This window comes from Pseudorca crassidens, chromosome 10, assembly GCF_039906515.1.
Source record: "Pseudorca crassidens isolate mPseCra1 chromosome 10, mPseCra1.hap1, whole genome shotgun sequence".
Taxonomy (NCBI): Eukaryota; Metazoa; Chordata; class Mammalia; order Artiodactyla; family Delphinidae; genus Pseudorca; species Pseudorca crassidens.
Window position 1 is genome coordinate 81726728 of NC_090305.1, and position 26115 is coordinate 81752842.

General features: G+C 44.4%; 1 protein-coding gene across 5 annotated transcripts in view; it reads right to left on the reverse strand.

Moving 5' to 3' along the window:
* The window catches only part of PRICKLE2 (prickle planar cell polarity protein 2), a 342665-nt gene that overhangs the window by 52831 nt on the left and 263719 nt on the right, over window positions 1-26115 (reverse strand). For all 5 annotated transcript variants that reach the window (XM_067755084.1, XM_067755089.1, XM_067755085.1 and 2 more), the window contains 4 exons: window positions 12896-13009; window positions 9877-10014; window positions 6792-6995; window positions 1849-2035 (listed from right to left, as the gene is read on the reverse strand). In XM_067755084.1, coding sequence (XP_067611185.1) covers window positions 1849-2035; window positions 6792-6995; window positions 9877-10014; window positions 12896-13009 — 643 coding nt within the window. The remainder of the gene's footprint in view (window positions 1-1848; window positions 2036-6791; window positions 6996-9876; window positions 10015-12895; window positions 13010-26115) is intronic.

Below are 26115 nucleotides of genomic sequence, written 5' to 3' on the forward strand. Positions count from 1 at the left end.
AGGAAAAGAAAAATCAGGGACAGCATTTTAACCACAGCAGTGATAATACCGCAGGCCACAGTGGTCCCCTTTTCTGATAAAGCACTGATGCCTTTTTATGGCTTTCAGAGGGAAGGAGAAGGGAATGCCAATCAAAGCTAAAAAGAAGACAGAAACAGAAGAAAACAGGGAACTTCTGAGGTGTACATGCTGCGGTGACATATTTTCTCTTGTCCAAGCTACTGAGCAAAAATTCTAAGTGGCAGTTTCTGGAGAGGCTTTTAAGCCTCGATGGAAAGGGACAGAAGAAATAGAAATACTAACAAGCAGGGGGTATGGCTGCCATAGGTAAGTTGTCTATACTCAGCCGCTCTCAGCTGAGCAGGCACCTCCCTGCAGACCCAGAAGCCACAGTGAGCAGTGCTGGGTCAGCACCATCACACCACTTCCCCTGATCGAGTCCCACCCCTCGCCCTTCCTCACCTGCCCCACCACCTGTCCAAATCAAGCTCATTTCCTAGCTCTTAGAATAAAGGGAGGTATGTCTGTTTAACCTCTTTGACCCTGTGAGAAATGCATCAGGCTGTGAGAGGGGGAGGTTTTTAGGGGTTGGGGAAAGGGGATTTTCGCAACACCCCAGCTCCCAGAAGGGAATGCTGCTGGACCAAGGTTGGCACAGCAAGGATCCACCCTGGGCCTGGCAGGGACTCCAGCGCAGAAGGGCTCCACAGAAGAGGGCCTGAGTCCACGGGATGGACTCAACGACAAAGGACCACTAAGCACACAGCAGATGTCTCCAAGCGGGGCACAACAGGCTCTCACACTGATTATCTCCGTATCTCCCGACTACAGGTAAGAAGTTGGCAGCCTCCGAGCAGACTTCTTGGAATTGCACAAGCCACAGGAAGATCAGGCTGCTGGTCTCAAAGACATTCATCTGCTGCCAACTTTTTTTTTTTCTTTTTAAAGGGCAGCCCATTCTCAAGGTGCCAGAACAGGAAAGCTGAATAAGAAGCTACAGATGCAGCACGATCGGGAACAGCATGGAAGGGCTGAACAAATCAGTTGCTTGAAAAGGGAAAATGATTTTCACCATCTCATATCTGCCACTTCTTTGGGGAGTTTATAGCTTCTGAGCTATTTGAGGTTCTCTCACTTCGTTTTTGGCTGGGTCAGCTTTTGCTGACTTTTTTTTAAAGACATGCGTGCCAGAAACCATTTGGTTTCCTTGACTATCTCTTCCTACCACGAGGACTGCTTTGTTTCCTCCCTCTGCTGACCCCCAAGGTTTTCCGAGGAGGCTGTGGAAGACGTCTGTTTACATTTTCCCCTCATATCTTCCTCTGAGACCTCTCCTCCTCCCTTTGGTAGTGGGACTGTATACCTTGGGGGTGGGTTTATGATTCAGGCAGACCAATGGGAACTCCCTATTCTTTTCTTTCCAGGGTGGAACAGATGACCAAATGAGGGGTTACAGCATTCCTATCTGGAGGACCTGACTTGGATATTGGAAAAAACACGATCCCATCCTTTTAGAGAATACCAGTGCTAAGACTAAGTGTAGCTGGGGGGGTCATCTTGGCCACCTTGCGAAGGCAGCTTGCTTCCAAATGTTGTCAAGAGAAAGCAAACTGAGCTGAGACACAGAGGAGAAAAAAAGAACCAGACTTTGAATCCTTGAACCATCCTTAACTGAAACCAATGTCCTTCTTGGCTTTTCTGGTCCTGTGAGCCACGAAATTTCCTTTGTCACTTAAGGTAGTATCAGTTGGGTTTCTATCACTTACAACCAAAGGGATTCTAACTATACCAGACACAAAGCAGATCCAGTCAGAGTAGGACCAAGCTGAGCACCAAGAGTTGCCTCACCTATGTGTTGGGCACAGGTGTCGCAATATTCTGCGTACAAGGACTCGAAGCAGTGGCAGCAGTAGGGTCTTCCCTCCTTCATGATGTAGCGCTGGCCGCCCAGCACTGTCTCGCATTCAAAGCAGCAGAAGTGTTTCATGTGCCAGTGTCGCCCCTCAGCTTCTGTGCATTCGTCTGCAAAGATGATCTGGAGATGGAGAAGCCAAATGGTCAGTGGATAAGAGCCAGCCAGGAGAATGTACTTTAAAGGTGGAAAGCTATGAGGGCCCCAAACTGGAAGGGTAGGGAAATAGGTCCTGTCCACCAATTATTAAACAGAAAATCTATATGTGTATATTTATTCTCTATCTATATCAGTTCCCGCGTGTGGATTTGCCTAAAGCACAATTAAACAGTTTCTGGCCTGGTCGGTGATTAATTTAACCACGTCGTATAAAGACAAAGAACATACTACCCTAAAGAATATAAAGCAGGACTAAAAACTGACAGCTCATGGGCGCTTTGGCCATATCGATTTAATCTGGCTTATGTACAATATTTTTTTAAAATGAGAAATGTCACATGAACACCTGGAATCCTGGTTTCTCTTTAGAAAACACGTGTTTGGCAACGTGTGCTACACGTTCTTGCATGGCAACAATAAGAGGGGTTGCTGCTTTCAGATGAGTGATGAGTTCTGTAGCTTGTCATTTTTTTTCACCACTCACTGTTACCTTAAAATGAGTCACCTTCATTTACGATAACTGTCTAGCCCTCAGAAGCATTTGTGTTTTGACCCCTAAGACAGAGTTTTTTACAATTTCAAAGCACAGATTTAAGAGCTTACTGCAGACTACAGTAATCAAGGCAGAAATAAGCTCAAGTGTTTATGGCCAATTGATTACTGACAAGGGTGACAAGGACATTCAATGGAAGAAAGAATACTCTCTTCAACAAATCTATCTGGGACCACTGAATAGCCATATACAAAAGTATGAATTTGAACCCCTACCTCACACCACATATAAAAATTAACTCAAAAGGGATCAGAGACCTAAATGTAAGACGAAAAAAACTATTAAATGTTTAGAAGAAAACACAGGTGTAAATTTTCATGAACTTGGATCAGACAATCAGACAATGGTTTCTTAGCTATGACTACTAAAAGCATAGACAACAAAAGAAAAAATAGAAGTTGGATTTCACTGAAATAAAAAACTTCCATGCTTCAAAGGACATCATCAAGAAAGTGAAAATATAACTACAGAATGGGAGAAAATACTTGCAATTCACATATCTGATAAGGGACTAGTATCCAGAATATATAAACAACCCTTACAAAGCCACAAGAAAAAGAAAAATCACCTAAGTGAAAAAATAGGCAAAAGATTTGACTAGACATTTCTCCCAAAAAGAAGATATGCATATAGCTAATAAATACATTAAACAAATGCTCAACATTATATGCCATTAAGGAAAAGCCAATCAAAACCACCACAGGATGTCACTTCATACCAACTAAGGTGACCATAATGAAAAAGACAAACAAGAATTGAGGAGAAAGTTGTATGGAAACACAAAAGACCCCGAATAGCCAAAGCAATCTTGAGAACGAAAAACGGAGCTGGAGGGATCAGGCTCCCTGACTTCAGACTATACTACAAAGCTACAGTAATCAAGACAGTATGGTACTGGTACAAAAACAGAAAGATAGATCAATGGAACAGGATAGAAAGCCCAGAGATAAACCCACGCACATATGGTCACCTGATCTTTGATAAAGGAGGCAGGAATGTATAGTGGAGAAAGAACAGCCTCTTCAATAAGTGGTGCTGGGATAACTGAACAGGTACATGTAAAAGTATGAGTTTAGATCACTCCCTAACACCATACACAAAAATAAGCTCAAAATGGATTAAAGACCTAAATGTAAGGCCAGAAACTATCAAACTCTTAGAGGAATACATAGGCAGAACACTCTATGACATAAATCACAGCAAGATCCTTTCTGACCCACCTCCCAGAGAAATGGAAATAAAAACAAAAATAAACAAATGGGACCTAATGAAACTTCAAAGCTTTTGCACAGCAAAGGAAACCATAAACAAGACCAAAAGACAACCCTCAGAATGGGAGAAAATATTTGCAAATGAAGCAACTGACAAAGGATTAATTTCCAAAATTTATAAGCAGCTCATGCAACTCAATAACAAAAAAACAACCCAATCCAAAAATGGGCATAAGACCTAAATAGACATTTCTCCAAAGAAGATATACAGACTGCCAACAAACACATGAAAGAATGCTCAACATCATTAATCATTAGAGAAATGCAAATCAAAACTACAATGAGATATCATCTCATACCAGTCAGAATGGCCATCATCAAAAAATCTAGAAACAATAAATGCTGGAGAGGGTGTGGAGAAAAGGGAACACTCTTGCACTGCTGGTGGGAATGTGAATTGGTACAGCCACTATGGAGAACAGTATGGAGGTTCCTTAAAAAACTACAAATAGAACTACCATATGACCCAGCAATCCCACTACTGGGCATATACCCTGAGAAAACCATAATTCAAAAAGAGTCATGTACCACAATGTTCATTGCAGCTCTATTTACAATAGCCTGGAGATGGAAACAACCTAAGTGCCCATCATCGGATGAATGGATAAAGAAGATGTGGCACATATATACAATGGAATATTACTCAGCCATAAAAAGAAACGAAATTGAGCTATTTGTAATGAGGTGGATAGACCTAGAGTCTGTCATACAGAGTGAAGTAAGTCAAAAAGAGAAAGACAAATACCGTTTGCTAACACATATATATGGAATTTAAGAAAAAAAAAATGTCATGAAGAACCTAGGGGTAAGACAGGAATAAAGACACAGACCTACTAGAGAATGGACTTGAGGATATGGGGAGGGGGAAGGGTGAGCTGTGACAAAGCGAGAGAGAGGCATGGACATATATACACTACCAAACGTAAGGTAGATAGCTAGTGGGAAGCAGCCGCATAGCACAGGGAGATCAGCTTGGTGCTTTGTGACCGCCTGGAGGGGTAGGATAGGGAGGGTGGGAGGGAGGGTGACGCAAGAGGGAAGAGATATGGGAACATATGTATATGTATAACTGATTCACTTTGTTATAAAGCAGAAACTAACACACCATTGTAAAGCAATTATACCCCAATAAAGATGTTTAAAAAAAAAAAAGAATTGAGGAGAATGTGAGAAATTGGAATCTTCATTGGTAGTGGGAATGTAAAATGGTGCAGCTCCTCTTGACAACAGTTTAGATTCCCTCAAAACGTTAAACATAGAACTACCATATGACCCATCAATTCCACTCCTCGGTATATACTCAAGAGAACAGAAAATATATGTCCACACAAAAACTCGTATATCAATATTCATAGCAGCATTGTACATAATAGTCAAAAAGTGAAAACAATGTAAATGTCTATCAATTAATAAATGGCTAGACAAAATGTGATATATACACACAACTGGTTATTCTTCAGCCATGAAAAGGAAAGTACTGATACATGCTGGAACTCGGGAAAACCGCAAAAACACTGTGCTAAGTGAACAAAGCCAGACACAAAAGGTCATATGCTGCATTAATCCACTTATATGAAGTGTCTGGAATATGTAAATTCATGGGGACAGAGATTACTGGTTGCCAGGGGCTAGAGGGAGGGGAAAAGGGGAGTGACTGCTAATGGACCTGGTGTTGCTTTTTCGGTGATGAAAATGATCTGGAATTAGGCAGTAGTGATGGTTGTCCAACTCTGTGAATACACTAAAAACCACTGAATTGTACACATTAAAAGGGTAAATCTTATGCTGTATGAATAAGATCTCAATAAGCAAAAATTTCAAACCACTTTAATCATCCTATTCTATTTGCCATTAGATAATATTAAGTATCATGAGCATCAATTTCCAGATGTGGAAACTGAGGCAGGCAGGAAAAGGGGCTGCCCACAATCACTAGAACTGGACCAACTACCTGCCCAGAGGGTCTCTTTTGAATATCACTGGTAGCATTAGAATCCAAGTTAGATAAGGCCAATTGACTTCCTTCTAGGGGAGTGAGTCTCTGATTGGCGGCTTTTAAGGAAGAGATGCCCACAGTAATAGTGGACTCTGGATGAAAAAGAGGAGTGTTATTTTCAGGGTCCCACATTGCTGGTTATGGGGTCAGAAAGAACCAAAAACCTACTTTATGCACGAAGAAACCCCTGTCCAAGATCTTTCTCCTAATATGTCCCATAAAATCAGTCAGGTTTAGAACATTCTCCTTTCTGCCCCCAACTTTTAAGTTAAACCAGGTTTTCTATCTTTCAGCTCCCAGATCACACCTAGGTGTGCTTCTGCTGGGAGAAAACACCAGGTATGAACCTTGTGTCCGGACTGCTCTCTTACTCGGAAAAGCAAATTCAAGTACCTCTTAAGAGTGTGGGGCAGAGGTTTCCAGACGGAGTAGCCATGTGCCCCCTGAATGCTCATCAGACCTTTTGTAAATTGTGGGAGAATCAAATCATGCTACCCATTTTCTCGTCTTCTCAAACCAAACTGTCCCATCGAATCTCAGGAAACCCAAGATTTTAAGATAAACGACACACGATTACTGACGATGATTACTTCCTGGGATTTGGGCTGAAATCTCTAGTTGCACAAAGCCTTTTATTTTTAGAGTTCTGAACTGACCTAGTGCCCCTGGAAATGTCCTCAGCCCTAGAAACTGTCTTCCACCTAGCGGCCCATGAGACTGTCACATTCAGTAAAGCAGGTCACAGTCCTGGCCATTCTAGCAACGAGGGATGGTGGGGCTTCATTTCTGAAAGGGTTAATGTAAGAGGGGAGAGGAGTGGCCTATGGTTTTCTTCCATGCAGGAACCAGAGGACAACGTGCTGGCTACGGTGTAACCCAGGGAGCCGGGCGGACTCTGACCTCGTCGCAGGCTGCGCAGCGCGGCTTCAGGCACTCCGCGTGGTGCCTGCCACAGTATATCTTCCCATCTTGGTAAAAGTAGATCAAATCCACCAGGAGCTCGTTGCAGACAGTGCAGATAAAGCAGGGTGGGTGCCAGCAGACACCGTGTCCGGCGCGCGACGCAAACACAGCAATGTCCCCGCCGTTGATCTGGCCTCCGCACTGCAAGGCGAACAGAAACGTCGGAAGAGGAACACCGGTGCCCCGTCTCTCAGCGCCACGCGGGAGGGATACACGACCACCACCGGCATCACTAGCTGGTGACTGAGCGCTTACTTGCAAATCAGTTTCTGTGCTACCTGCTCTACACACAGGCAGGCAGGGTTTTCTTGCCCTTCCCCCACTGCCCCTCCTAGGGCCAACACGAGGAAGACCCTGTCACTGAGAAAATAAGCAATCCCAAAGGTGGGAGAGAAAGGAAAAGTCTGCCAGCAGGAGGTCTCATGATCTTTTAGATACTGCCAACTCCCTCCAGAGGCCCAGCCAGGACTACTGCTAGAAAGAGTAGGCTGTGTGGGGTTTGGGTGATGCGTGAGTGGGGAGGGGGTTTAGAGGACCTCTGGGAGGACCTGGAGGTCTGCACTTTGGATGGTAGGGAGTGGGTTCATAAAGATATGCCCACTTTTAACATCTTCTCTAGAAGCCTTTCAGGGATGCTTTTTTTACCTACCATCTTTTTACACAGTCCCGATTGAAAAGGTACCACTCCTAAAGCCAGACTATGAAAAGGGCTTCTTTCTCCCCTTCCTGAGCTTCTCACTCATTTCCAAAGTCCCTTCCCCCTACCCAGAAAGCAACAAGGCAGAGCCCCTGATGACCCATGCTTCCAGTTGCACTTGGGATAAAATGAATACGGTGCAGTCTTTGAGGGAGGAGTAAAGTGTGAGGTGACAGGTCCGGGGGGAGGCTCTCTGCTGACCACGGTGTTGGCCTGAGGTTCCCAGCCTGAGGGTCCAGCACTACGGCTCCACATGAGTGGCTGGGGGCAATGTCCAAGGAGGAGAAAAGCGACCTCCAAACCTTTCGCACACCTTGGCCAGCAGAAGGGTTGTGACGCTTCATAGAAAAGAAAGTCAAGGTCTCATGGAATAGTCTCGGGGGCCTCATTCATGCGAGTGACCAGACATAAGACAGACATTACGTTATGCAAAGTGCTACCCCTGCCTTTTGTGCTAACGTTGGTAGCTGAGGTATGCATACTTCTAAAAGGGAAACTGAGGCACACTCAGGTTTTCCAGTTTATTTGCTCCAACACTGATTCGAATTGGGCTACAAGCATCAAACTAAAGGTTGTTGGGAGCGCTCCAAGGTCACGAACCCGGGGAGAGATTTTTATAGAGAAGACGTGGAAGCAAAGTGCAGAAAGTATTTCAGGGACTAGGGATTAAGCAGTCCCCTTATTTGGGAAAGCCTGGTTGGCTGTTTGCAATTGGTTGTTCAGTTTCACTTTCTCGGATTCCACTACCCTGACTGGTTTAGGTTTTGGTCTGCTGATACAGGCTACCGAGGCATTAGAGCCACCCCAGTCCAACGGCCTCCTTGTTTAATTACTTTAACAACACGGAATCCCACTGAATCCTCACCGTGATTCTATGACCTAGGCATTTGTTAGCCCCATTTTGCAGCAAAACCATCAGGAAAAGTAACATGGTCACTGCCATCTGGCAGAAACCTGAGTCAATCTTATGTCTTTCTGCCTCCAGGCTCTCGTCACTCTTCCATGCCACTCTTGACACCTGCCCATGAAACACTCAACCTTCCCATCGTCTTAGGGAAGTCCGCCTGGACTGGTGAAGAATGACCCAAGAGTGGCAGAGGCCCTGAGCTGAGCACACAGAATCTCACATCTTAACCTCTGACCACCTACATCTCAGGGGCAGGTGTCAAGGATGAAGGGCCCATCCCACTGCCAAATCTGTGATCCTCTGGCTTCCCTGTTAAGTTGCATCTCCATTCCATCCACCTGAGCCTTCGCACACTATCCCTCTGAAATCCCCAAAAAGGGCCCCCAAATGGTATCCCCTCCGCTCAGGTAGTATCTTGCCTTCTCTTCCTCAATCCAGTTCACATATTTTCAGTATGTGAATGGGTCCCCAAAGCACTTAAGGAGTTAGATAGGGCTACTGTCTTAGCAGCAGGGCTAAGAGATGTGCCCAAAATATGACCATCAGCACCAGAAGGCTTTTGGAGGTCAAGAGGTGGGGCAGGGTGAACCCAGGCAGGCTGGATTCTCACCCTGCTTTCTTGAAAACCCTCCTCCACCATGCCCGGAGCACTCTACAGGAGACTCGAAGAAAAAACAAATCCAGACTTTCGACTCAGTGAGGTCCTAGAGAGAATGCAGGGGGCTTCATGCACTGTGCTGAAGAACCCTCAGATCCAAGGGGGTGACCGTTTACCACCTGCTTAAACGGCACTGCTCCTGGGATGACCCTGGGAAAGAGGCTGACCCATGGTCCAGGCAAATTCCACTTTCTAAAGGACTCATTTTGAGATGTAACTCCATCATGCCATTCCTCTGCTCAACTCCTTCCAATAGCTCCCTATCTCCTTCCAGTGGCTTACCCAACCCTCTGTGAAACATGACTTCATCTACTCATTCTCTTCTTTATCCCCTCTGCCCTGCCACACTTGCCAACCTGCTGTTCCTCAAACAGAACAGAAATGGCTCCTGCCACAGGGCCTTTGAACTTGTTGTTCCCTTAGCCACGCCCCCCATTCCGCCATCTGCATGACTCCCTCCCCCTCAGTTCCTGCATGTCTTTGCGGGGCCTTCCCCGTCCCTTTACTGAAAATTGCAACCACTGCACATTCCCAACACTAACCTCCTTCCCCACTGAATTTTTTCTATCTTATTTGTTACTGTCTGACTTCTCCCTTAGAACGGAACTCCTTACAAGGGCAAGATCAAGCTTTCAAATCTTCTGTCCACGGCTGTATCCCCCAGGCCTACAAAGTAGGTTCTCAGTAAAATAACTGTTGAATGAACGAGTGAAAGGACGCCAGAGCAATCCCCTCGGCACGCCTCGCAATCCACGCTCACCTGTTCACAGATCGCTCCTGTCATGGTGACCGGGAAGGGCCTGACATTGCCACGACCCAGGTTTTCACGTTTCCGCTGGTTGCTGAAGAGCTTCAGCTCCCTCTTCTCTTCCTCATCCAGGGAGTTGCAATAGCGAACCTGGACAGACACAGAGGATGGCACTCAGGGGTCACCCTTGCTCCTGAGGGTTCCTGAAGCCCAGGCCTCAGACTGTGCTCACTAAACACACTCCCATTTGGTTTCACAGTCTTTGTGGGCACTTGAACACCACCAGGCTGGGGGCTATTTCAGTGAGTCTCTACCTGAGATTGCTGACCATCCAAAGGGCTTCCTAAAGGCTCCAAACTCCAGAGCCCCACTCTTGGGCAGGCCAATGAATGGTCTGTAACTCTGCCTCGGCCTCACGGGCACACTCTGCTCCCCACACTAAGAGCCACACCATCTGGGATAGCTTTGCTGCTAAGTCAAGATCGGGGACTTCCCCCTCCTTTCAAAGTGATCCGCATCTTCCAATTGATCGTGATACTTTCACCTCCATGTGCCCATGGAAACGATCCTTGACGCCAAAGAATGGCTCCGGGCCAACGAGCCAGAATAGCGGTCAATGTGCTCACAGCTTCTGTTTCCCAAAATGAGATGGGAACCAAAGGCGTGAAACTGAGGAGTGGGCCCAGCGCTATCTGTGTTACTTCACGGGAGTCCCTGCGCGTGTTTATCTGTGTGTAGGAGGGAGAGGACTGCCCGCTGGGCTTTGGTTAATGCATCAACTTGCATAAGATATTTTCCTTCTTGTCCGACACAGAAACTCACAGAATTAAGGGAGGGACATTAAAGGTATTCAAATCTGCTATTTCCCATTCTCTCTTTTATTTATGCACACCTTGGGAATTTTGCTATAATCTTGAACTATTGTTTACTTAACACTGTTTTAAAAACGGACTCACTGTTTTTTACTTGAATACATTTACTTGAAAAGAAAGTATATTATGACTAAAAATAGGAAAGCAATATCACTTGTGAAAAAACAGAGCGACCATAAAACTAAATACGAGACTGAAAACAAAACCACATTGCTGGATTCTAGCTGGCTACTTTTGCTTGTCGGAGATTCTGAAAAGGAGGTTCTTAACGCTGTTACTTAGAAATGGAAAGTAGCAGGAGTTGGAGAGGTGTGAGATACCTGCTCCCCCCAAACTAAAATTTCCCCCTTGACAACTCAGTCACAAGCAATGAAATGCAACTGAAAAGGTAGTGAGTCTCTCATTATGTGGTTCAGTATTATTTAGTGCCATGACCATGTACCAACCAAAGTCATCAAGGATCTGCTACACTTCAGGAAACATGGTTCTAATCCCACCCCATCTTACTTTAGAATAATCTGAGCATCAGCAAGTTTAACCGACTTGCCCCGATGATCTGTCCTACAGATGGTTAAAGGGAAACCTTTGAACCAGGACTAGTTTGAAAACCACTGCAGCTGTATACATCAAAATTGTCTAATCTGGGTGAAAAAGAGAATGATCAAATATTTACTTTAGATTCACCCTCTGTCCTTAAAAAGGCCATGTCAAATGGGCAAATCTGTCTACTGGGTCACATGTAAGCAATTCTCACCAACAGGAAGACGAAATTTGAAGGGTCTCTTTTCATGAAACCACAGTTAACCATAAACAGAATTAATTATTCAAAAGCAGAAAAGAGCAGATCACTTCCCTCTATTGAGTAAAAAAATGTTAAAAAAAAAAAAAAAGTCTTCATGTGGAGGAAAAACTGCAAGGACCTGAACGGCCCAGAATATATGGTTACACCACTGACAATTTAGGGACATGCTCTGAAAGAAAGGCACACCCCTCCTGCTTGTAAAAACCCACACTTTCAATTCCAAATTAGTTAACTGGTCATCTGGTTACAATGCTTGCTCTCCTCTTTAAAGGAGAAAGCATTATTTAAATGTGTTTTCTGAAGTCTGAAATAAACAATAGGAAAGGGAACTGGGACTGTCTTTCTAGGGAGTTACTTCAGTTTTTAAGCTTTGGCTCCACTTATTCAAATTCACTTTTGAGGCTCTTGATTTATTCCTTTTATTCAAATGTGGGAAGATAAAGACTAAAAAAGTACTCACTCATTTCCTCAGGGACTGAGCTTGTGGGTGGGGGCACTTGGTAAAAAGCTGGGGTCCAGCTCTCTGAAGGGGTTTTAAATTTCTCCTTTCAACTTAAAGTTGTGTTTTTCTTTAAATCACAATCAGAGTTAAGCAGACAATGCGATTCTGTAGGATCACTATTTTTAAAAACCAGATACTTGAGAATTAATTTCTAGTTTGCAAATCTAAACCTCCCAAGCGTGATGATCTTTTAAAAGCGTATTTACAAATTTCCCTTTAGGATCAATTTGAGTTCAAAGACGATGAATGCCGGCTTATAGTGCCCTGTATCTGGGTTCAGAAAAAAGGACGGCCTGCGAGTCATACTTTCAAGAGTATAAGGGGTGACCTTGCCAAGTTGGACTGGAAACGACAAAAACACAAATGTTCACAGCTGCAAATCGGGACATGTAACTTCTACTACAGTGTAAGATGGAAAACTTACATACTCATTTACTAAGAAATGATGCTGAAAATTCAAGAGACTCTCGAAGTTTGTGCCGGACTTGAACTGCCCAGGGAATCTCAATCATCTAACAGGCTCAGGCAACCAGCATCGCACGTCCTTCAACTAACAAAACCTGGACTTGAACTTTTAAATTTTAGTGCTCCCCAGTTACCTCAAATAGCTAGTAGTGCCAGGCACAGAGGCGAATCCAGTCCATAATGAGATTCTGCTTTTCGGTAACCCTCCCCAGAAGGTGTCCGACAGTTTCTTTTAGTTCTAATTAAGGAAGCTAAAACCTAAACCGCCAGACTTTTTCGTTGGGGATCTCACTGATAATGAGCATTCTGATTATGAAAAAGGTAACAGTTCACAGAAAGTCCTGAGAAAGTTCTAAGAAAAGTCTTACGAAGGCCCCTCTAGCCCCTTACCTCATTGTCATGTGGCGGCAGCTGGTGTAATAGCTGCTTGATTCGAAGTTTCTCTCCAGGACTGTTGACATAGGGAACTTTCTCTTCTGGGAGACAGCTATAGTACTGGTGAACCTGAAGGATGGAAAGCACACAGATAACTCGCCCATTACTCAAACCACCTGCCCACTCCCACTCCTGGGGAGATGATTCCCACAACAGGACACATCTGCTTCCCGCTGTCCCCGTCCTTCGTGAAACTCAACGGCATATGAGTTTCTCACTGCAAGCAGAGAAATTCATCCTTGAAGAAAGAGTCCCACAAATAACCCATGTCTTGGGGCTTTTCCTCTCTCTGTAAGGGAAAAATAAAGCTAGCAAACTTTCCTAGAAAAAAGAGATTTTGGCAAACATGCTGGTGAACCCGGAGGGTAGGGCTTTCTCGGCAGGCTCCCCCGAGAGCTGGCTTTACCATTTTCTCTGTGAGTCTCCAGCATGTAACGTGCCTTCCTAGCCAGAGCGATGTGTCAGCGCCTGCCCTGGCGCTGGAGTCAACACCAGTCTCTGGCACGCGGAGAACTCTTGGGTCCCTCAGCCTCCACCTACATTAAAAGCCCTCTAGGTTTTAGGCTTTTTGTAAGAACAGGCAGCAGCTCAGATCTGTCACCAAAAAAATAAATAAATAAAAAAATAAAGTCACTGAATTCGGGATACAGAGCGTGTAATTAAAAATTGTCATTAACGTGACTTTTTTTGTACATCCTAGAATGCTCCTGTTTACAGCTGTTAGGACATATTCTTCCAATTTCTGAGGCTCATTCAACCCTAAAGACTTATTTGGGAAAGCACCAAACATCTAATTTTGCCTGAGAAAAGAAAACAGACATTCTAGCATCCAACTGCATGTAAAACTAGGGGAAAAAACTGGCCAAAACAGAAGGTATGCTTTATATAGGAGAGGCCAAAAAAAAAAAAATCCCACAAGGTCAGATGACATCATGGAAAATACTTTTCAACTGTCTCTCAGCATCATGACCAACTCTTGTGAAACAAGGCATTCATTCAACAAAATGGAGAAGACAGAAGACTTGGGGCTCTACATTCAACATACTGGTTAGGCTCCACAAACTTGGTCACATTCCCTTCAGTGTGGGGAGCCTTGGATATGACCACACGCTTTGGGAATGCTGGAGTGAAGAGCTGCGAAAGCTCTGTCTACTTTGATCTCCAGAAACGAAATCATAATTGTTAGAAGAGAGAGGAAGAAGGTTTTGTGATAGCAAAGCCTTAATAAAAAATGTGAAAGCTATCCTTGTTTTTGTAACAAATGATCATAACCATTCACCATCGTGTGTGTATCATCCCCTCGATCAAATCCCAAAGGTAAACATAAACAGACTTCTTGCTGTAGACCAGCCAGCTTTTGGGACCCAGGGCCCTGCGACCCCTCCCTAGAGGCACCTGGCAGGAAGCCAAGTCTCAGGATGGGAAGCAATGGTTCCGGGTTTTGAAGGCAGCCCACAAGTTACTGGCACTCTCTCTGAGAAGAAATACAAGCCCAGATCATGAGTTAGTTTGGGATTAGAAGCTGGCGATGAGCCCATCAGAGACTGGCACACCATTATGTCCTCGGGAGATTCGTGTCCCATATGCCTCACCAGGTAAGGGCCAGGTATATAACGCAGCAGGCCCCGTCCCTGTAACTTGGGGAATGGGCTTTGCCTCCCAGGTCAAATAATGACTGGTGGAAAAGCCTTGGGGAAACATCACTTTGTCATTCTCACAGCTCCCATTATGGTTACAGAACATTAGGGACAAATGCTAATATAAAATGAATCACTATGTGGATAAACAACAAGGTCCTACTGTACAGCACAGGGAACTATATCCTGTGATAAACCATGATGGAAAAGAATGTGAAAAAGAATGGATATATATGTAAAACTGAATCACTGTGCTGTACAGTAGAAATTAACACATCGTAAATCAACCGTACTTCAATAAAATAAATTAAAAAAATAAAATGCATCACTGTGGATGTTTGATCACAAAGAGTCTGATTTCAGCTCCACGGACCTTCCTCTCAATCACCCCTCATCACTCACATACCCCTCTCTTCACTGCCCAGAGCAGTCATCTTCTGAACTGGTACCCTGAACAAGGAAAGTCTCTCTGCTACCGTCCAAGGCTGACCCAGGCTGGAGTTTTCCCTGTACCTTCTCCGCAGCATGGCCAGGTAAATCTGAACCCCCAGTCATGGCTCTGTCCTTTCCCATCCCCGTGTTCCTGAGCAAGTTGACAAAACCTCTCCGAATCCTCATCATATGATTGTGGTAATGAAACGAGAGTGGAGACAGAGCATTTGGCCCTCAATAACAATAAATAATATGGATACACAGCAATAAGTATACTGTCCAGCCTGGTATACTCCAAATGGAACCATCCACATCTTCCTGGCATTCCTTCCATTTTAAGAGGTAGGGCAACACTGTCGGCTTGTAGAGTGAGACCAAACCTGGGGAGCCCCCCACTTATAACTGGTCTAAGAAGGAAGGCTGCAAGGGATAAAATGCGATTTAAGCTAGCTTGGCTTCAGGGGAAAAAAAGCTAAATTATTATAAAGATGTAGTGTTTTCTCAAAAAGCCCAGCAGTATGGTAGGGCCTCTTGAGGAAATGGAAACTTCCAATGGAAGGTGATTAGTAAGGGATTTCCCATCTCCCGAAGCCTGGTGTCCTCCTACCTTTGCTCTATTCTTTCCTCTCCGCAGATCTGTTCCCCACAGGACTTGAGTTTACACAAGCCCCGTTCAAGAGTCCACCCTAGACTGACTAGCTTTGCTCAATCCCACTTCCTTACAGAAGGCTCCTGTTTACCCCATCTTGGGCAAGGGCCACACCTGGAGATCGGAATGGAGAGGTTCCATGCCATTTTAAGACTGGAGGATAAAGGAGTCCCAACACATGATTGGACTAAGGGGGAGGCAGTGATGGAGAGCTCTAGAGATATTTAGGTGGTAAATAAGTACCTCGGTATGCTGATGTCCATCTTAAAGACTGAATCCTTAACTCAACAGAGGCAGTGACTACTCTTGTGGAACACCTTTCCTGGCTGGACATCTTGTGTTGCCTTTTTTAAAAAAATTTTTTATTTATTATTTTTGGCTGCATGGGGTCTTCGCTGCTGCGCGCAGGCTTTGCCTAGTTGCGGCGAGCAGGGGCTACTCTTTGTTGCGGTGTGCGGGCTTCTCATTGTGGTGGCTTCTCTAGCTGTGGTGCATGGGCTCTAGGCATGCGGGCTTCAGTAGATCTGCTTTTTTTTTTTAAAAGCCATGACTGTGGTATCAGATACATATGGAACCTGATCCAGCTCTGCTACTCTCTGGCTATATTTATGATTGGAACAGGTTATTTAACTTGGTGAAGTCATTTTTCTTCATCTATAACATGAAGATAGTAATGGTTCCTACCTTATAGGGCAACTGTTCCAGAACCTGGTATTTCAAGAACCCGGTATTACATATAATTACTTTTTCTTTTAATAAATTTTATTTATTTCTTTTTGGCTGCGTTTGGTCTTCATTGCTGTGTGCGGGCTTTCTCTAGCTGCGGCAAGCGGGGGCTACTCTTCCTTGAGTGGGCTTCTCATTGTGGTGGCTTCTCTTGTTGTGAAGCATGGGCTCTAGGCATGCAGGCTTCAGTAGTTGTGGCACATGGGCTCAGTAGTTGTGGTTCGCGGGCTCTAGAGCGCAGGCTCAGTAGCTGTGGCGCACGGGCTTAGCTGCTCCGTGGCATGTGGGATCTTCCCGAACCAGGGCTCGAACCCGTGTCCCCTGCATTGGCAGGTGGATTCTTAACCACTGAGCCACCAGGGAAGTCCCACATCTTGTGTTGCCTTCTATAACTGCAGCCTACTCATCACCACCACTGAAAACGCATCTTTTCTACCAGTATTCCCATAATTCCTTCAATATAAAATGTGCTAACGTAATTTCTCACAAGGCAACCAATAATTTGGCAGATGACTTAAAAACTTACCTGCTAAAATACTCCGTTTATCAAACCAAATCAGCTAATTATTAATTAACAACCTACCAAATCACCCCCATATCACCTGGTAGGTGATCTGACTTGCTGTGAGGCAGGAGAGTGAGTTGGTCCTTTACCACGTCCAATTCTCTTCAAAGCCTGTTCAAGTCCAGGAGTAAAAATAACCCCCCTTCATGGTGGCTGCTGTGTCTCCTCCTAGTGTTTAGAAGCTGGACTTTGCAAGCTCTTCATTGAGCAAAGGGGATTAGCAGACAGATGGGAATGAGGGAGAAACGGCTCTCTTTCCCAATCTGTCTCTGGCTGAACATGGAAATGCCACATGCACGGAAATGCTTTGGCATCTTCCATAATAAAACTACTGTATAGCTCAGAACAAACACCAATCATACCAATAGTAAGGGGAAAATATTTAGTATACTTTCTGGTGCTACAAAAGCGAAAATTGGCACCACCTGTGAAAACCCTGCAGATTGCTCATTTTAGCCCAAACACATTTCACTTGTTATTTTTATTATTATTATTATTTTTTGTGGTACGCAGGCCTCTCACTGTTGTGGCCTCTCCCGTTGCGGAGCACAGGCTCCGGACGCGCAGGCTCAGCGGCCATGGCTCACGGGCCCAGCCGCTCCGCGGCATGTGGGATCTTCCCGGACCGGGGCACGAACCCGTCTCCCCTGCATCGGGAGGCAGACTCTCAACCACTGCGCCACCAGGGAAGCCCTCACTTGTTAATTTTTACAAGTAAATAGTCAAATCCAATAGAACTTTGTCAGTGATGATCATTACCCAGCTATTATCCGGCAGGTCTGTGGAACGTGCTAGGAACTTCGCTCCATTTACAGATTCCCAGGTAGAGGTGCCCTGTGATTGTGCGCTGGGTGTAGCCACACGAGGTACATTTCCTCCCAACAAAAGCATCCTGAACACAATAAACTGGCTTAGGAAAATGAAATAGCTGAAGGCCTTTATTTAAAGTGTGACTCCCAACAGCGAGGTTTGGCAATAACGTCAGTCTGTGTCAGATGGATTGTGAGAGCTTTAGTCAGTGTGCAAATAAAGTCTGCAAAGCAAGACCTCGCCCAGCTGGAAAGACTGGGTTTGTCAGAAGGAACTGCACATTTGCCAGCACTTCTGCCTGAGCAGAGATCGAAGCCAGGGAGTCAATGGCTCCTCGTTGGAGAGAAACGTGCTTTACTTAGAGCGGTGGTTCTCAAATGTTAGCTTCCACCAGAACCACCTGGAAGGCTTGCTAAAATACACATTTCTAATTCAGGGGGCCTTGGGGGGCAAGGGCGATTATTTGCATTTCTAACCATTTCTCAGGGGATGCCCCTGCTGTTGGTTCAAGGGAGCCCATTTTAAGAGTTTTAGAGTCACCCAAGCGTTTTCCTTCAACAGCCAACCCATGGGATTGCCAGGCACCCCAGGAGACCCAGAGGAGGCAAAAGAACTTGTTCAGTTTCACTCAATTTTGTACACGTCTCCTTCTACACCTACACATATCCTTAAGCAAGGGGACTCCGCCAGTTCCTACAACAAGGAGAAATCCTAATGGCAAAGTGCTCAAATTTGGGGCTGGTACATTTTCCATATCAAAAGCATTCCTATTTTGTTAGAGCGGGAACCCAACAAAGAAGTCAGAATTTGGGGGCTGAATTTAGAACCAACTGTCCTTCACAGTCCAAATGAAGGAAGGGATCAAGGAACATTTTTTTTTATGGAGTTGCTCTTATGCCTGAAGTGTTTTTACATACAGTGGCGTGTGAACCCTCCCCACAGCCTGGAGGTGGTACATTACACTCATCAGATTGAGAGTCACACAGCTAAAACACGGCAGGGCCACTTCTGAGCTTGGCTTCCTCATCGTCTCCCTCTGTTTTGCATGGATTCTTGGGCTTCTTTATCAAGGGGGAAAAAAAAAAAAGACTAACAAATGGATGGAAAGAAGACAAAAAGATATAGTAAATTCCTAATATGTCTGCATGATTGACCACAGAAATGATGAACATGCTTTCCTTTGGTGTTCTCCATAACATAACCAACATATGGTTCAAAATGGACTGACAGTAAGTAAAACGATGTACTCCAAATTCAAGTCTTTCCACACCACCATGGTATGATGGTGTAAGGGAGTTCTGGCAGAGATGGCTGACCAATCGTAGCCATTTTCTTTTCTTCCTTAATTAGAATACCATCATTTTACTTAGAGCATCAATATGCCTAGCTGAGAACAGTATTTCTGTACCTCTGGAGTAGCTACGTGTGGCCATCGGAATAAATTCTGGCCAATGACATGTAAAGATGTGACTTCTGGGAGAGCTCTTTTAAAGGAGGCCAAGTAGTTGACAAAGGTCTTTTTGCCCAAGTTCCCCTTCCTTCCGGCTTCCTGGCTGCAATGTACATGCAACAGCAGGAGGTCCAGCAGCCATCTGATACCATGAAGTAACCTTAAGAATGGGAGTTTCTGAATATACCATAGAGCCATCATACTAGCCCTGGGTTGCCTATCACTGAACTTCTTTAAGCAATAAAAGAAATAAACTAGTTCTTTATTTACATTTCAGTTACTTGGAAGTGAATGCAATTCCTAATGATAGAGCAATAGTTCTCAAATGTTAGCATACTACAGAATCATTTGGGGCCCTTATTGAACATTATTCCCATTTTTATCCCTCTGGGTCTGAAATAGAGCCCAGAATTCTGCATTCTTATTAAAAACCTCACACCCAACCAGGAGAAACACTGCTTTAAGGGGAAAGCAAATGTGACTTTACAAGGTAAAGGTAAAAACTCCCGGAGTGTAATCACTGATGTGGGCTGACACATTTGGAAGGTTTTATAAAAGCCCATCTTAACTCAGAGACTAACTAGAAGATCGAGCCTTTATTTCACATTCTCCCTCTCCCACAGTTTAAGAAGCTTGGAACCTTGGTTAATCTACCTCAATCTGGGGAGGCAATATCTAGCATATGCCTGAGGTCTCAGAAGGCAGGTGCTACAGAGAAGGGAGAGATGTTGCGTGAATTGGAGACACATGGTGGTTTTTATGAAAAGTGCACACTAGTTCCCAAATGGGGACCTGGAGAATAATCAGGTAGTACTGTACCTATGAGCACGGGGTGACAGGCTGCTTCTGAGGGCCCGTTTGTTCATATGGCTCCCACCTGCCCGAATTTCATTACCCAAGCAATAGGAGAAAAGTGTTGCTAAGCAGCGTCTAAGAGGGAAAATCATACCGAGTTTGGCTCCTTCCCTTTTCTCCTGCAGATGCGCATTATAAGTTTAATTGGTTTACTCAGGAAGTAATTTAGGAAATAACAGTCTAAAACCTAATGCCTAACCAACATCTGCATCGTGCTTAAACTCCCATAGGATTAGGATCAAAAATCAACAATAAAAGCCCATTTGGGGTATTTTCAAAGAACAATATTTCAAAGACCCCTTCTTTTCTTTTCTGCTCACAGCCGATGTCTGATTCAACAGCAAACCATGTCAGATTTAGGTTCAAAATATACCCAGAATCCAGTCACTTTCCCCCATCCCCTCACAACCAGTCCAGCCTAGACTAAGTGCTCACTGGAATTATTGCCACAGCTGCTTCTGGACCCTGGCTTTCACCTTTGTGCCCTTTGCAGGTGTTCAGCAAAAACAACCCCATGTGAAGATAAACCAGGTCCCATCACTCACTGCTCTTCTCAAAACCCTTCATGACTTCCCATCACCCTGTGATTCAAAGCCAAAGTCCTCACTACAGGATCATGATCTGGCTTCCTGAAGAGCTGGCTGATCGTATCACTTGCTACATTCTTCCCGTTCAGTCCTGCTCACAATGGCCTCCTTGCTATTCCTCTCACCTCAGTGCCTTTGCACTAGCCATTCTCTGCTGCAAACATTCTTCCCCCAGATATTTACAGGATGCCTATTCTCACTTCTTCCAGTCTTTGCTCAGAAGTCACCTTAAAAGAGAGGTAGGTCTTCCCTGATCCCAATATATCAGTACCTCCACCTCTTACTCTTTAGACCAACGCTTCTCAACTGGGGTTAATGTTGACCCCCAAGGGATATTCGGCAACGTCTGGAGACATTTTCGGTTGTCACAACTGGTGTGTGTGTGTGTGCACGCGCTCGTGTGCGCGTGTGCTATTGACATAAAGTGGGTCGCCAGGGATGCTGCTAAACCTCCTACAATGCATAGGGTGGTTTCCACAGTAAAGAATGATTTGGATCAAAATGTCACTAGTGCTGAAAATGGTAAACCCTTAACCTGCTTTTCTACAAATAATTTACCAGTTGCTGATACATAATCTACTTGTTCATTGTCTCTCTTTTCCCTCTAGAATGTGAATGCCCAGGGCTTTGTGCACCATCTATCCCCAGAAAAAGGTGTCACACACAGTAGGTGCTCAACAAATGTTTGCTGAATGAATGCGTGCTGTGTTCAGATCTCATCTCTCTGCCTTTCTGGTTTATCAATGGATGTGAACAGGGACATCCAGCAACAGAACTCACAGGTGAGGTTTCAGAAGGAACCAGAGTAAAGCTCATAGAGCTTCCCTTTCATGCCACCCAAGCACTTGCTTTTTCACCAGAGATCACTGATGTGGGATGCATGATGGACACGCTAAGAAAAGGATGAATAAAATAACTGTCAATGTACTGTTTCTTTAAGAGGAAGGGACAAAAGCAACACCCCTTTTGATTTGAAGCCAGAGAACTTCTTTCAAGTTGAGTCAACTCTGTTTACAGAAATTAAAGAAAGTAATCACATTACGTCCTAAGCAAGTACTGTGACTCAAAATCAGGTGAGCTGTTCTGCAGCTATGCCTGTCTGCGCTCACATGCTCGCTCCCTTTCCAATCCTTTTCGTTACAAATTTTTTAAATTTAGAATATTAAACCTCAATGTCTAGTTAGAAAATACTTTCCATTTAGTTTGGAGCATTATCTGACAGTTATTTATTTTATCCTATCTGAAAGAAGAGGTCTTAGAAACGGAAGAACTGGGAGTTTCAACACTCTCCCTTTAAGGTGCAATTACAAGACCGCCCCACCTCAATTTTACCAAAACACTTTGCAGAATGTCTACACATTTGCGTATATGCTACTAAAAATTCCCCAACAGTTGCTTACTTTTTGGATAACAGTTTCAATATTGCCTTTAGACAAAATACACACGTACATGGGTATGAAAAAGCAGGGTAGCAGTTTCTTAGAGTGGCTAAGTGTTTGGAGTCACACTGTCTGGGTCTGAATAATGGATGGACTGAACACTTCCCATGTGTACACAGTTGGACAAATTTTTTTTTATCTCTTATAGAGTCAATGTTCCTATCTGTAAAATGGGGGCAATAATATTTACTTTGAAATATTGCTATGAGGCTCAAATGTTATACAGGCACACATCATTTTAGTGAGCTTTGCTTTACTGTGCTTTGAAGATATGGTGTTTTCTACAAATTGAAGGTTTGTGGCAATCCTGCGACAGGCAAGTCCATCAGCACCATTTTCCCAATAGGATTCTCTCACTTTGTGCCTCTGTGTCACATTCTCTGGTAATTCTCCCAATATTCCAAACTTTTTCACTGTCATTTTATTAGTTATAATAATCTGTGATCAGTGATTTTTTTTTTTCCCAAGAAAGCAAATCGAGGATTTATTAAGTGATAGTATGCTCTCAGGGGAGAATGGGCATATTCGGGTGAGTAGCTGCTGTGATCAGTTACTACTGTAATTGCTTTGGGGCACCACGAAGCACGCCCGTTTATCGAACTTAATTGATAAATGTTGTGTGTGTTCTGACTGTTCCACCAACCAACCATTCCCCCATCTCTCCCTTTCAGCTTGGGCTTCCCTATTCCCTGAAACACAACAATATTGTCACTAGGCCAATTAACAATCCTACGATGGCCTCTAAGTGTTCAAGTGAAAGGAAGAGTTACACATCTCTCACTTTAAATCAAAAGCTAGAAATGATTAAACTTCGTGAAAAAGGCGTGTCGAAAGCTGAGATAGGCTGAAATCTAGGCCTCTTTCTCCGAACAGTTAGCCAAGTTGTGAATGCAAATAAAAAATTCTCAAAGGAAATGAAAAGTGCTGCTCCAGTGAACACACAAATGATAAGACAGCAAAACAGCCTTATTGCTGATATGGAGAAAGTGTTAGTGGTCTGGATAGAAGATCAAACCAACCACAACATTCCCTTAAGCCAAAGCCTAATCCAGAGCAAGATCCTAACTCGCTTCTATTCTATGAAGGCTGAGAGAGGTGAGGAAGCTACAGAAGAAAAGTTTGAAGCTATCAGAGGTTGATTCGTGAGGTTTTAAGGAAAGAAGCCTTCTCCATAACATAAAAGTGTAAGGAGAAGCAGCAAGAGGTGATGTAGGAGCTGCAGCAAGTTATCCAGAAGATCTAGCTAAGATAATTCAAGAAGGTGGCTACACTAAACCACAGCTTTTCAATGTAGACAAAACAGCCACACATTGGTAGAATATGCCATCTAGGACTTTCATAGCTACAGAAGAGAAGTCAATGTCTGGTTTCAAAGCTTCAAAGGACAGGCTGACTCTCTTGTTAGGGGCTAAAGCAGCTGGTGACCTTAAGCTGAAGTCAATGTTCATTCACCATTCCGAAATCCTACGGCCCTTAAGAATTATGCTAAATCCGCTCTGCCTGTGCTCTATAAAGGGAACCACAAAGCCTGGATGGCAGCACATCTGTTTATGACATGGTTTACTGAATATTTTAAGCCACTGTTGAGACCTACTGCTCAGAAAAAAAGATTCCTTTTAAAGTATTACTGCTCACGGACGGTGCACCTGGTCACCCAAGAGCTCTGATGAAGATGTTCAATGAGATTCATATTGTTTTCATGCCTGTTAACGAAGATCCATTCTGCAGCCCACGGAGCCATTTCGACCTTCAACTCTTATTATCTAAGAAATACATTCCAGAAGGCTATAGCTGGGAAAGCAAGGGATCCCTCTGATGGATCTGGGCAAAGTCCACTGAAAACCTTCTGGAAAGGATTCACCATTCTAGATGCTAGGAAGAACATCCATGATTCATGAGAAGACGTCAAAATATCAACATTCACAGGAGTCTGGAAGAAGTTCATTCCAACCCTCATGGATGACTTTGAGGGGTTCACGACTTCAGTGGGGGAAGTAACTGCACGTGTGGTGGAAATAACAAGGGAACTAGAATTAGGAGTGGGGCCTGAAGATGAGAATGATTCGCTGCAATCCCATGATAGAACTTTAACAGATGAGCCATTGCTTCTTATACATAAGCAAAGAAAGTGGTTTCTCGAGATATCGTCTTCTCCTGGTAAAGATGCTATGAAGACTGTTGACATGACAACAAACGATTTAGAACAGTACATAAACTTACTTGATAAAGCACTGGCGGAGGGGTGGGGGGTGGTGTTGAGAAGACTAACTCCAATTTTCAAAGAAGTTCTGCTGTGGGGAAAATGCCATCAAACAGCACTGCCGTGCTAGAGAGAAACTGTTCGTGAAAGGAAGAGTCAATCGGTGCAGCAAACGTCATTGTTGTTTAATTTCAAGAAACTGCCACGGCAGTCCCAGCTTCAGCAACCAGCACCCTGATCAGTCAGTCAGCAGCATCACTATCAAGGCAAGACCCTCCAGCAAAAACATTACAGGGCTTCCCTGGTGGCGCAGTGGTTGAGAGTCCGCCTACCGATGCAGGGGACACGGGTTCGTGCCCCGGTCCGGGAGGATCACATATGCCGCGGAGCGGCTGGGCCCGTGGGCCATGGCCGCTGAGCCTGCGCGTCCAGAGCCTGTGCTCTGCAACGGGAGAGGCCACAGCAGTGAGAGGCCCACGTACCGCAAAAAAAAAAAAAAAAAAAGAAAAAAAAATTACAGCTTGTTGAAGGCTCAGATGATGGTTAGCATTTTTAAGCAACAACATGTTTTTAAATTAAGGAATGTACATTTTTTCTGACATAATCCTGTTGCACACTTAACAGACTACAGTATAGTATAAATATAACTTTTACATGCACTGGGAAACCACAAAATTTGTGACTTTACTGCAATACCTGCTTTACTGTGGTGGTCTGGAACTGATACTGCACATCTCTGAGGTCTGCCTGTAATGTAACTAGCAGAAAGGCACACAGTGAAGGATCGATATTTCTTGGCTTCAAAGCAATCTAATCCATAAGTCATAAATGTCTATTTTATGGACCGAACTGTGCGGCCCGCCTCCCCATTCACACGCTGAAACCTTAAGCCCTAAAGTGACTGTATTTGGAGAAAGAGCCTTTCAGGAGGTATTAAGGTTAAATGAGGTGACAAGATTGGGGCTGTAATCAGAAAGGACTGATATCCTTGTAAGAAGAGGAAGAGACACTAGGAGTGCTCATGCACAGAGGAAAGGCCATGTGAAGACACAGCAAGAAGGTGGCCGAATGCAAGTCAAGAGAGGTCTCACCAGAAACCAACCCTGCCTGCACCTTGACCTTGGACCTCCAGCCTCCAAAACTGTGAAGCAAAAAATTTCTGTTGTTGAAGCCACCCAGTCTGTGGTATTCTGTTAAGGCAGCCTGAGCAGGCTAACAGTCTTCCACATGCAAGGAACCCTGGGGTACTTGTGTGGAAAGGACACACACACGCATAAGAAACTACCCCTGGTTGGAGGAAGTTATATTTCAATAGACTGTATAAGACAAGTAGGCAAATGACTATAATGCAGAAGCCATTAGAGGCAGAGAAAAACACTTCACAGTTTCAAAAAACAATAAATCAATCCTACATCTGTAGCATCTGCCAATTTCCATGGTATAAATAATCCTACTAGGGCTGATTTCAAGCTACCAATGTGACATCACTGCATGTGGGACAGGGAAGAGAAGCATACAATTATACAGTATTTCTACTGTATGGATCTACTAAACGAAATAACCTCAAGAGCCCAGATAACAGTAAAATATGGGAAAGTAATCATGAAGTGATGAGGTTTGAGTATTTATTACCTTTGTTTTTTTGCGGTACGCGGGCCTCTCACTGTTGTGGCCTCTCCCGTTGCGGAGCACAGGCTCCGGACGCGCAGGCTCAGCGGCCATGACTCACGGGCCCAGCCGCTCCGCGGCATGTGGGATCTTCCCGGACCGGGGCACGAACACGTGTCCCCTGCATCGGCAGGCAGACTCCCAACCACTGCGCCAC